Source organism: Octodon degus, unplaced genomic scaffold (assembly GCF_000260255.1).
Source record: "Octodon degus isolate 3935 unplaced genomic scaffold, OctDeg1.0 scaffold00071, whole genome shotgun sequence".
NCBI lineage: Eukaryota > Metazoa > Chordata > Mammalia > Rodentia > Octodontidae > Octodon > Octodon degus.
The window spans coordinates 9,393,175-9,406,629 of record NW_004524647.1 but is presented as its reverse complement, the minus strand read 5'-3'; the positions used below and the strand labels follow the sequence as shown (position 1 = coordinate 9,406,629).

Genomic DNA, 13,455 nt, shown 5'->3' with positions numbered 1-13,455 from the left:
GTTCTGCCAAATCCAAGACCCTGAATTTGTCCAAATTGTAGAAACATGCTTTTACCACCCGTCCACCAAAATACCTCCCATTCAGATCAACAACAGCTAAAAGGCAAAGAAAAAGACAGTTAATTCAAGTATACTATAGGGCAGCACCATAATATTAATCTTAAATAATTTTTAATATGAACAATAATAGTATAAAGACTAAGATCACAAATTTAACCTTTTAAACTCCTTAATATTCGGCTGTACAACTTACCTTTAATTGCTGATTCAACTCTCTCAAATTCTAAAAATATTCGTACTGCTTCATCATCAGGGGCACCAGGAATCTGGAAGAGGTATAATGAGTTATTTAAAGTATCACCTGTTATCAGAGTAAAAAATGTAATTATCACCATATATAAACAAGTAGTAGTCAGATACAAGGAAAGAATATCTGTTTCATGAGAGGTACCACGTTAGGTGCTGGGAGCTACACAAGCCAGTGTTTCACTCTGTGAAAAGCCCCTGAGCCAGTTGCGTATAAACAAATCATGTGGTCAAAAAACAGAAATATGATAAAGCAGAAATTCAAGTAGAAATTTAGATAAAGATCAGGCACGGTGGCACATGTACATAATCGTAGCACTTAGGAGGTTGAGGCCGCAGGATTGCTTCAAGTTTGAGATCAGCCTGGGCTACATAGTGAGTTCAAGGCCAGCCTGAACTAACTACAGAGCAAGATCCTTTCAAAAAGTAAAACAAAAAAACTTAGATAAAAATTCCTTTCTGAAGCCTACATTTTAGCAGCTCTGTCCACCTTTCTACACCCTCCATAATAAGGCTCTCCTCCACTTACATAAGCACGTCTCCTACTACTCTCCTGCATGCTCAGTGTTTCATCTTTGTTGTCCTTCATCTTCTTCACATCTCACATTACTCAAATCTAAATACCATTCCTTTTTTTCCCCAACAAATCCTACCTGTTCACTTCAAAAGCTCAACCCATATCTGATACCGTTCACAAAGCCTTCTCTATTTTTGCTGATATAGATTCCTTGACTTTTCCACTTACAGCTGGTATGTACTAGCAAATACAGCAACTGAACATTCTCTTGCTATTTTATATGTGTTTCTTCAAGTAAAAACACCCCTGAAAACATAAAACCTACTTCTTATATACTAAATGCTCTCTTATACAGCACAGGGCCTATGGTTTATCTGTCTTTTTTGTTTTGGGTATTTTTTTTGTACAGGGTCTCACTACGCAGGTTGGACCTGAAGTGATCCTGTTTTCAGTCTCCCCAGCACTGAGATTACAGGTGTGCACACCATGCCCAGACTCAGTCAACAGCTCAGGACGCTCTGCAGCGGGGCCAGCATAGCACGCAGTGCTGAGGATTGACCCCAGTCTGGTCCCTGTGCTTCGGTAACCTATCTTGCCAACCCAGCATGGGGCACATGGGAGGTACTAAATAAATACTTGCCATGTGACAGAAACCAAAGGCATGCCTAAGCAAATGACTATGACTTTGTCAGTCAAGGTCTTTAATCACTGTCCTGATCCTCAATCACAATTTCTTTGCCAAATAAAATCTGAAGTCCTTCTTGTTTTTAATGAGAAATTACAATATATAACTATATATAAAATAATATATAATATATAACATGTTTGTCCCTGCCTACAGCATGACAGTTCTAACTGTAGCACACATCTCCACTTGTAGGAAATATTTGTAAACTACCAACTATAACTTATAAACATCAAGAGAAAACTCTCTTACTTCAAATATCACACATTTGCCAACTTTGCCATATTTTTCACATTCTTCCTTGGTTTCAATTTCCAAATCTTCATCAACTTCTCCTGCACCAACCATGTTCTAAAAACAAACAAAAAAATACCACATATAATTTATAAATACTTAACAGTTTTTATAAGATATTGTTTCATAATTACAAATGTTCTTAGTCCCAAATGACATAATGAAAAATACTGCCTCTGAATTACCAAAGCTATCATGTCTTTGAACATACACTAAGCTTTGGAAAGAATTTCAACATCTATTTAAGTACAAAATGTAGAAATTAAGTTGAAGTTTAGTAATTTTAAACATTTTGATAACCACAATCTCAATTATGTACTTAACAAACTTATGCAGTGAAAAATTCAGTCTTTTATGGAACGTATAAAGTGGCATTACTTGCGAAAGTATTCTTTTTAGTTATCTTTTACTTTTATGATCTTTTTGTAAACGCAGTGGCAGTAGGGTAGAATGGGGTAACAAACAAAAATCAAGGTAGGCAGACTGTCTTGCTTCTTACCCTCAATAGGACCACTTTAGTAGGACATTTAAGTATTTCAGTTAATGGATTTGAATCAGACTTCTTTGATGCATCTGTATCAAAACATCAGAGCAGGGTTCTATTACAATGATAAATTTAATAGCAACAGTGATCTACATCATTTAAATCCTAGAGACATCTATGTAAGTAGTCTCTGAGTAAGAATGTTGTGCTATCTGCAATAAAACTTTTTTACATTGATATTTTCAAAATATTTTCTCAAGGTTTCTAGCTTCCAACATTGCCTACAGTTTTTTGTTGATTTCCTTTCCTAAAAGACTCTTAAGAACATGTGGATCACAGCCCTTACTGGTGACTCTTACCTTGAAGTGTCAGTCCATGACCACCACTAGCCCAGAGAAATAAGCAGTTGATTATCTAGTCACTAGCTGATGGACTTCAGATATTACCACATTTAGGTCACTGATGGTTTCCAGCACTAGCACTCAGGCTGACTGCTGCTTACTAAGCTATGCATTACTAAGGCTGCCCACAGAAGCTTTTTTTTATTTTAGAAAAAATTCAGCTGACTCAAAATTAACACAATTTCTCTGCTTAAAAAAAAGCAAATAAAAAAAGAAAATCAAATGACAATAAAATATCAACTAGGTACCATCTACCAAAAAACTACAAAGCAACACAAGATTTCATAGAGCAATATGTATAGAAAACATGCATGATGAAAAAGCAGAAAAAAAGTAGAGAAAACCTCTTAGAGATGATGCAGATGTAGCAGACACAATCACTGACATGATGTATTTAGCTACCTCCCAAATGCTATAAAAGCAAATATTCTTTTATCATGTTAGCTGCAGTCTCTGCTTAGTCAAAGTAGGTGTGAAATTATTTTGCTGAGGACTGTTCATTTTCTAGTGAAGTCTCAGTTTTTTCCTCCCACAGGCCTTTATCTCTCTATTTGTTCTAAAAAATACAGACAACCCTCAAGACTCTTGGTTCCATGAAACAGAAGTGCCCCGCAATGTGGAATTACCGTATGCTGCCTCTCAGGTGAAGGAGCGCTGCTTTCCTGGGAACTCACCTTGAGACTCACCCTTCTCCGTGGCATCACCCACAATGATCTTGCCGCCCCGTTTGCTGGTCTTCTCCACCGACAACGCGGTGCTCAGCCCCTGCTCGTGCTTCCCCAGACCCTGGCCTTCCCGGAAGCCATACTTCTGCATGATCTTATGTGCTACTGTGCCACTGGGAGGGGGGAGAATGGAAAAGGATCCGTACAGTTGGTGTCATCAAGCACAAAATAAGCTGGACTTACACCCCAGCAATCTCCTTCTGGAGAAAGAAAGTGAGCTCATGTACAATAAACAGTGGGCCTTCATACGGAAGCTGTGCTGATGTTCAGGATGAAAGAAATATAAAGTTAACAACCACAACCTAGGACACCCTAAAATGACCGCTGAGAGAATGCTAATTTCTCTGATAACATCTCCTCAAGTACTCCTGAGGAAAAAAATTAAGACTTTTGAGCTGTTGGGTCTAGATTGCTGCTCGGTTTATGACCACAGTTATTTAAAACTGTGGCCTCTCAAAAAATATGTATGACATTTAGATAATGAAATGGTTGTTTCTTTCTTTTTTGGAGACAGAATTTCCCTGTGTAGTTCAAGCTAGCCTTGAACTCAATATATAGCTGAGGCTAGCCTCAAACTCATTACAATCCTCCTGCTTCAGCCTCCCATGTGCTGTGATTAACGGCTTATGCCATTGTACCCAGCTAAACTTATAGTAGTAATGCATACATGCTATATCTGCACTGTCAAATACAACCAACGATGGTTACACGTCATTACGAAGCACTTGCAAAAAGGCCAGTGTGACTGAGGAACTAAAGTTTATATTTCAGTTTACTTTGATAGCCATCTATGGCCAGAAGCTAGCGTAAGAAGCTAACCAGTTTTAGGAGATCAGAGAATCAGAAACTCAAAGTGTTTCTCATGGTTGATCTCCAGTCATCAACTCCAAATTAGACTAGTCACCTTCCCAAGGGCCCTGAGAACCACAGCAGATGCAAACAGGTGAGGCAGCGGAGCAGCATGTCCACGCTGGACTGTCTCACTAGTAGCATTTCTGCTGTGCAGCACCCTGCTAACACATAACAAAGATCATAGTGTGACACCCCTCATTTCATAGTCTTTTTACAACATCGAAGTAAACAACAAAAAGTATCTTTTAACCAAGATGCATGCCAAACTCCAGCAAGGTTTAAAACAAAATAGAATTCCACCTATATAGGAGCCTTAAAAATGACTTTTATGCACCAACAAACAAATGCCAAATAATAGTTACAATGCCATTGTACCCAGCTAAACTTACAGTAATAATGCATATATGCTATATCTTGCCCAGACCAACTTTTATTATTTATCTATTATCTGATATTTAATACAGGGTCTACAGAGTCTCACTACACAGATCTGACTCATAGTGACTCTCCCGTTTTCAGCCTCCCAAGCGCTTGGACTATAGGTGTGTACCACCACGTCCAGTCTCAATCACCATTTCAGTGCACCCTGGGGGCAGGGCCAGCACGGCATGCCAGGACTCAAACCCTGGCAGCTGCGCTCAGCCTAAGCAGGCACTTGGGTCTGCCAGCTAGCTGGCCCTAGACCAACTTTTAAAATCAAAACTGTAGGGGCCGGGGAGATGGCTCAGTGGAATAAGTGCTTCCCTGGCAAGCGCAAGGGCCTGAGTTCAATCCCCGGTTCCGCCAAAAAAAAAAAAAAAAAAGAATAAAAAATAAAATAAAATCAGAACTGTAGAACTATGACCTCAGAGTAAATGACCCAGATTACTGATCCTTTCTGGTTAACCTCAACCAGCTCTAATTCTTATCAGCTACTTTAATTGCAAATGCTAAATGTAAATGACCAATGCCTGTTTCTAGCTAGACAAATGTTTAACAACTACATCAGTCAAAACTTGTATTAATAGGCTGTTTTGCACAAAACCATATTATATTGGAACACACTCCACATGACTCCAACAGTGATGCTTGAGCAGGACACTGCACGACTGAACACACCAGGTGCCTCCTTATAAGCCCCAATGAGCAGCATCTATTAAAAGAGCTGTAATACTTGGCACTACTTTCTAATTCATTTTTATACTTTCTTAAACGAGAACAATTAAATCATTACCCCATGTTAGCAAGGAAGGAGTTGCCGGGCCCAGTTGGAGACCTTGGCCTGTCCTGTTCCTCATACACTGGGGGAGGAATAGCAGCTTTGGAAGACTGTGATCGAGGTCTTGAGTCCTCTTCATACGGAAAGTCTCGGGGTGCTATCAGGGAAAAATAAAAGTAGATTCACAAATAATAAAGAAATATTTGAAACTGCATTTGCATTAATTATTTTGAATGGGCTTAATCTATATATTTAGTTTATCATAAGAAAAATCAATTTTACAGTCTCTGCATGACTTGATTATTTACACTTTTTTAATTTTTTTTTTTTTTTTTTAAACAGGGTATTCAGGGTCTCACTACTAGATTGGACTCGTAGTGATCTGCCTGTTTACAGCCGCCCAGGAGCTGGGATTACAGGCATGCACCACCATGCCCAGTCTGCACGATTTGCTTTTAAACCAAAAATAGAATGCTTTCTTTTTTTAAATGTATTTACTACAGGGTCTACAGGGTCTCACTATGTTGATCGGACTCATAGTGATTCTGTTTTCAGCCTCCCAAGTGCTGGGATTACAGGCACATGCCACCATGCCCAGTCTTAATCCCGGTCTCAGTGAGGCCCAGGGGCGGGGCCCAAATGGCACGCCAGGGATCGAACTCAGACCACTGCACTCTGCCTAAGCAGGTACTTTAGTCCACTGAACTATCTGGCCAACCCTAGAATGCTTTCTTTTTCTTTTGTATTTTAGGGAAGGGTCCATAGAGTGTTCAGGATCTCACTACTAGATGGGACTCGTAGTGATAGGCCTGTTTACAGCCTCCCAAGAGCTGGGATTACAGGCGTGTGCCACCACGCCCAATCTCAATTGCTGTCCCAGTGTGCCCCAGCTGCATGACTGAACATACCAGGTGCCTCCTTATAAGCCCCAATGAGCAGCATCTATTAAAAGAGCTATAATACTCGGCACTACTTTCTAATTTATTTTTATACTTTCTTAAATGAGAACAATTAAATATTACCCCATGTTAGCAAGGAAGGAGTTGCTGTCCCTAGGTGCCCTGGGGTGGGGCCAGCATGGCAGGCCTGGAGATCGAACCCACAGCCCCTGCACCTGCTTGCAGGTGCTTTAATCCACTGAGATATTTGGCCAGCCCCATGTCCCAAGATTTTCTGTTCATCTCATTTTATTCCAATGGCAACTGTGTACCTGTCTTTAAGATTTGAACTTACTATCCCACTACCCTCAGAGACTATAAGATCTATGAGATCAGGGACTCTATACTGGGATGATGAAGCTTAAATATCATATGGTTTCTCTCACATGAGAAACCCAACATAAATTGAGAACAAAAACCCCATAGATAATAGAAAAAAAAAAAAAATAGAAGCAGCAGGAAAAGGAGAAAAATGTAGCTGGGAAAGAATGGCGTAGAAAGGGATATAAAAAGAATTAAGATGTGCTACCAGCTCCTCACAATAAATGTACTCATTATGCGCTGTAAACATGTACTAATACAAATTTAAAATGATTAAGAAGGGGGGAAAACACAACTAGCGAAACAGGTACTAATGAATACTATGGATGATATTTTATGATAGCTTAGGTACTGCCCAGCCCAGATAATGGGAAAATCTTGTAGATGATGATGTATCAAACCCCACTCCTAACCTCCAAATTCTGGGACAGCTCAATGAGAAATGCAGCAGTGGATGTACAGTTTGGCAAGGTACTTAAGTGAATACACACCTGTTCTAAAATAAAAACAGGAAAAAAAACTAATCAAGGGAGATACTGCCCCCTTGTGGAAGATCATGAACAAAACAGGCTCTAAGCCTCCTGGTAAAGCTTCATGTAAATAGATAATTGTATTAATTTTAAATAAGGGTTGGCCAGATAGCTCAGTGGACTAAAGCGCCTGCTCAGGCAGTGTGCAGCAGCCAGGGTTCGATCCCAGGGCATGCTGAGATGGCGACTGAGACTGGGGATGGTGGCATGTGCCTGCAATCCCAATGTTTGGGAGGATCACTAAAGTCTGATCTGTGTAGTGAGACCCTGTACTAAATGCATTAAAAAAATTTTTTTTAAATAAACACAAAACTTAAAAAAACAAATACTGACTTTTAAAGATGGATCCCACTGTACAAAAATCTAAGTTTCAGAGTATGGCCATTAAAATGACCTGAGAGGGCTGGGCAGATAGCTCAGAGGCCTAAGCGACTACCTCACAAACACAGAGTCCTGGACAAACACACCATCCTGGCCCCAGAACCGGACAAAGTGGCATATGCCTGTAATCCCAGTACTCAGGAGGCTGAGATGGGAGGCTGAGACAGGATGGCTACCAGTTTAAGATCAGTCTGGGGATACAAAAGTGAGCACAGGGCCAGCCCAAACTGCATAGCGAGACGCTGTCAAAAAAAAAAAAAAAAAAAAGATAAAATTTAAAATGGCCTGAGAGCCAAGAGTAGAAGGAAACAGTAGCCCTAAACCACTATCGCTTCAGAGCCTAAAGCCCAAAGGCAATTCTATAGGCTTTTTAAAACACCTATAATTCAAAAATCCAAAGCCACAATTGGACTAGAAATCTGTATCAAAGCTCAGTGTGACAGCACACACCTGTAATCCCGGATCCTCAGAAAGCTGATGTAGGAGGATCACAAATTCAAGGTCAGCGTAGGCAATTTGGTGAGACTATCTTAAAATAAAATATAAAATAGACTGGAGATATAGCTCAGTGATACACTGTTCTTGGGTTCAATTTTTAAGTATTCCCATATCCACCCCAAAGTATCTGAACAAAAAGGAAAAATCAGATTTACATACACTCTTTGTCTTTCTCTACAAGAGAAGTAGGTGGTGCAATAGCAGCTCCTCCCATACCTGCAAAAACCAGAAATACAGCGATTGAAGGAAGGAAAACATTTTTAGGAGCCTGAGTCTAAGGTACATGCCATACGCTGTATTATCACCCACTCCACACCTCCAGGAAAAAAGAAAAATGGCAAATAACTGAGCAATTAAATATCTGTAATCAGGATTAAAAATGCAGAAAACTGGCAACACTCAGATAGAAAAAAATCAGTTTTTTCATAGAAGACATTCAAGTGCCTTAGAATGCAGCTACCAAATGAATTTTATGGCAACAGTACGCAATCTGGAAACCTATTAAGAGAAAACCTACTTGAAACCTACTTGAAAGAGTAAATAACTATTTACTCAGAGTATGTTCCTCATGACGCATCTGCATATTACTGAGCTCCCCATAAACCTGCGATTAGGTATTACTCTTCTCACTTTACATATGAGAAAATGATCTGAGTGCACTGGCAGAGGTGCAGTAAGCCCAGTTCCTTGTGGTGCCAAAGCCATTTCTCACCATGCAGAATGTTCCTTTGCCAAGGTGCAAAACACTGAACTAAACATTATTTGAAAGTATGAGTCCACCTAAAGAACCTATTAGGTGTTGTCACAATTTCTGCTCATGTGGAAAATGTGAAGAAAAACCAAAAGGTAAGATAGACCTTTCCTATTTGTTTCTGGGAACTGGAAGAACACGAGTAGAGATTATAAATTTTGCATTAGGTATAAGCCCCAAGGCATAATGAAATAAAAATATAAATTAAAGCCAGCACAAATGAATAATTAGTAGGACTGGATGACACAAGAAGTATGTATCTGAATAAAATCTTCCCTCTTGTTTTTAGAAGTATTTCCTACAATCATTTTTTAAAATCTTGGCACTAAGAGCTACAGGGTTTATTTATAGATTATGAAGAACAAATCAAGTTCAATACACTCAATATAAAAAACAGAGAATGATTGATGGAAATGTGCTGCTAAACAGCTTAAAATATGAACATTAATCTGTTGGCAGCAGTAAGGTAGCCCCCTTAATCACAGGGGATGTATTTAAGACATCCACAGCCCCTGCAACACACTCTGGGAAAGGCTGAGCAGAAATGCAACTGGACTTAAGAGGAAGAGGCAAGTGTGACTATGCTGCAAGTAAAGGAACATGTGGAGCCAGACTTTATGCTATTTTCAAAGTATCCAATAAAGAAATGTGTTTGTGGAGCTCAAAGGAGAATATATGCAAAAACACAACATAAATTGAAGCTGGTATGCAAATATGGACTGCTGAGACTCCCAAGAAAAAAATTTATCTTCATCAACGTCAAATGAACTATTAAAGTAAGCAGTGGAATTGTTGACAGGCCTAAAACTCAGCATTTATGTTCATTGCATACTTTTTTTTTTTTTGCCGAACTGGGGATTGAACTCAGGCCCTTGCACTTGCCAGGGAAGTGCTTAATCCACTGAGCCATCTCCCCAGCCCAATGTTCAAACCTTACTTCTTTTTCTTCTCTCCCGCTCATAATCTTCATCTTCATCAGAATCTGGATCTGGTCGCCTTGAAAATCCACTAGCTTCATGTCTGTCTTTACGCCTCCTGTAACAAAGGAAATAAATGTTCAACAGAGATGATTTAGATATAAGAAACTGAGATGTCATCTTGATTTCCTTTCGGCTAGAAAACATAGAGATACAATCCTCTTTCACAAAACACTACTCATTTGTGGGTGGGCAGACACAACTGGGTGACAACTAAAGTAGAAAAGTATAAGTAGTGAGAAACTCAAAAGATAAACTGAATAAATGTAATGGGTATGTACTGTAACTCACAAGAGAAACTTTTTTGATATTTAACTTCAATTCTCTAGGATACACACTCACGAAACAACGCAACAAGTGAGAAATGATACATCTAATGCATATTAACTTTAATATTAAATATTTTAAAAAACGAAAATTCTAGTACCCATACTTTTCAAAAACATACAGAAAAATACATGTTGAAAAGTTCACCTAGCTCAAAGACAGTAAAGAGTTAGCATTAAGTATTTTAAGTAGTTGTGATATTAACAGTCCTAACACATGAAAAACTCCATCAACATCAGATTTGTAAGGTTTTCCCTTCCCCTAAGAACTCACCCTAAATGTATTATTATTTACATTTTCAGCATCTATAGAGTAATTTGCTGAAGTTGCTACCACGGTGAAATGCCGTAACTATAAATTCTTTTTTTCCCCATGATATAAATTCTTAAAAACAACTTATTTTTTCTGTTGAATACTGGGGCCAAGGAGATGGCTCAGTGGAATAAGCACTTCCCTGGCAAGCACAAAGGCCTGAGTTCTATCCCTGGTTCCACCAAAAAAAAAAAAAAAAAAAAAAGAATACTTAGATCAACCACAAGGAATGTCAGCCCTATAGATAGCAGCACTAAATCAAGTTGCTCACTGATTAATATGGTACCCTAATGAACATTTACCAAAAAATGTTCTCAAACACAGAAGAAGCCTTACTTTTCTCTTTCTTCTATTTCCTTTTGTCTCTCCAGCTCCCGCTGTCTCTGTCGTTCCTCTCTTTGGCGCTTTACTACTTTCTCATAGTCATTAGGAAACATAGGATCATATTCATCAGCTAAAGGAATGAGAACTTCTCCTGCAGAAAACCCACTGGGAACAGGGTCCTGAGGATGAAAAACCATCAAAGTCATACCATCTTTATATCTCAAATTTACTCATAAGATTACAGTCAAACAATGAAATAAAGAGTGACCCTGAAGGTCAACTACTCTTCCATCCCCATTTTATAGATGAGGAAACACATGGCTAAGGAGGCCACACCTAGCCAAGTGGCAGAACCCTGACAGAATTTCACCTCTTGGTTTAGGACTATTTTTATAACCCCCCATGGAAGTCACCTAGAATTTCTACATAGGACATCACTAAAATGTAAGTCACTACCACTTTGAAGTAAAAAAGTTATTTACAGAAAGCACTAAATAGCTTTGAAAAAATCATGAACAACTGGGATAGGGGAAAGGAAAAAAGGGAAAAGAAAAATGTATAAATACAAAATAGCCAACATAATGCTTTTAATTTCTTTAATAGTCCACTGAAAAGATTGGTTTGCGCTAATATTATTTTTGCATGCCTACATCTTATCATCTGAGCTAGTACTTTGAAGACAACCACATGCAATTTATTAACCAATGCTAATTTCTTATTAACCTGTTTTGAAACTCTGTATCAGTTTTTACGTATCTTTCTCTTTAAAAAAAAACAACAACAAAATCATCCTTAACATCATTTAGGAGTCATTTTAGATTCTGACTACACAGATATAACCACATATTACAATTTTAGAACACATTTTCTTTAGTCTCTCTAAATCCGGAACACATTTGTTCTCTGTATGCTATATTTCAGGTAATAAGTTTCACACAGGGAAGCTATAATTGCCCTTCCAATACCATAATTTTTTTAAGATGAGGCTTAGTAACATTTTGCATTTTCCCTGGACTCATGAAGTACTCTTTGGGTGGGTGGGGGGAACGAAAAATGAAAAAAAAAAAATACTCAACAAAGGCATCCTTGAAAAAGAAATTAGAAAAACCAAAGGTAGGCACTGCAGGGCTAACTAGAGATGGATTAACAGCACGGATTGTCAAGTGACTCTGTGCGCCCTGATGCAACTTTCCAAAGCCTCTATGTTTCCTTTTGTTAGTTTTCTCAGCATAACTTTCTGTGTTCTAAAAAATTAAGGTGATTCACTCATTTACACAGATTATCTTAAAAAGGAACAGGTTAGGGTCAGCGACCTTGAGCACTTAGTCCATACCTCTTTCAGGAAGCACACCTCCTATTAGTAGCAAAAGCAAGAAAATTATTCATAAAACATTTTGTATCAGATCACAAAACTAGCCTGAGTAAAACAGCTTATTTTCTGTATCAACAGATTTACATCTAGTGATTTCTGTATTCTGTTTGGTTTAACATTTGATTATAAAACAAACGTTCATTTCTTTATGATTAAAAAATCAGGAATCCCTTTGAGTTAATGAATAAAAGCAACTATAAAAACATAGTAAGTACTATAATCACCTCCTAGGCTCTTTCACTGGAAAGCTTATTTAACATAGAGCTCCCAAAGGGCAGTTGCAAATTTACAAGCAAAAGACATTTTCAAAACACAACAGTGCAGGAATGAGGTATCTTTTCAGCTAAGACCAGAAGTAAAAAAGATTCTTTTTTTTCTTTGTCCTTTTTTGCAGTACTGGGGACTGAACTCAGGACCCTGCATTTGCCAGGCAAGCACTTATTCTACTGAGCTATCCCCCCGTACCCAAAAAACATTCTTACAAAAAAGACTTTTTAAATTTTGAAAGGAAACAACTTTTACGGTATACATACTGTTTAGCTTAACAATGAACCCTTTTTGTAAATAATAAGGTGGTTTGTTCAATTAAAATTAAAAATTAATATCCCAATATCAGAGAGGGAAAAGTAAGGGAAAATTACAACAGTTGTATGTGGCAGTTAGTAACATCCACTGCCAGAAACTGTTGTCACTAAAATATATTTGCCATAAAAATGACTGACCCACCCCACCCACCTAGGGTCTTGCTATGTAGTTCAGGCTATCCTTGAACTCGCAGTGATTCTCCTGGCTCAGCTGCCAGCATGCTCAGATTATGGGCCTGTACCACCATGCCTGACTCACAACTGATTTCTTTTCTTTTCTTTTCTTTTCTTTTTTTTTTTTTTTTGGCAGAACCAGGGATTGAACTCAGGCCCTTGCGCTTGCCAGGGAAGCGCTTATTCTACTAAGTTATCTCCCCGGTCCCCACAACTGATTTCTTAATACCACCTTACAAAATTTATCATAAGACAGTAATTGTTAAATATATACAAACTGCTACATATAGATGATACAGTGTTATTTATAAAAAGGCAGACCTAGGGCCAGGGAGATGGCTCAGTAGAATAAGTGCTTCCCTGGTAAGCCATAAGGGCCTGGGTTCAATCCCTGGTTCCACCAAAAAAGAAAAAAAAAAAAAAAAAAAGTGCAGACCTAGATCCTAGATGATTGCAAAGTTAGGAAATACTCATGCAAATTATAATATATTCTATATTCACTTG

At 38.4% G+C, this 13,455-nt stretch overlaps 1 protein-coding gene across 1 annotated transcript in view; it reads right to left on the bottom strand.

Annotated features, from left to right (window-relative positions):
• Position 1: 1 nt before the first annotated feature.
• Rbm17 (RNA binding motif protein 17) overlaps positions 2–13,455 on the bottom strand; it is a gene marked incomplete at its 3' end in the record, with an annotated part of 23,373 nt that continues 9,919 nt past the window's right edge. Inside the window, exons 4-12 of the mRNA XM_023719764.1 lie at positions 10,834–11,000; positions 9,819–9,916; positions 8,290–8,346; positions 5,478–5,619; positions 3,362–3,525; positions 2,302–2,375; positions 1,761–1,859; positions 254–326; positions 2–96 (exon numbers count right to left, since the gene is read on the bottom strand). Of these exons, the coding sequence (XP_023575532.1) occupies positions 2–96; positions 254–326; positions 1,761–1,859; positions 2,302–2,375; positions 3,362–3,525; positions 5,478–5,619; positions 8,290–8,346; positions 9,819–9,916; positions 10,834–11,000 (969 nt within the window). The remainder of the gene's footprint in view (positions 97–253; positions 327–1,760; positions 1,860–2,301; positions 2,376–3,361; positions 3,526–5,477; positions 5,620–8,289; positions 8,347–9,818; positions 9,917–10,833; positions 11,001–13,455) is intronic.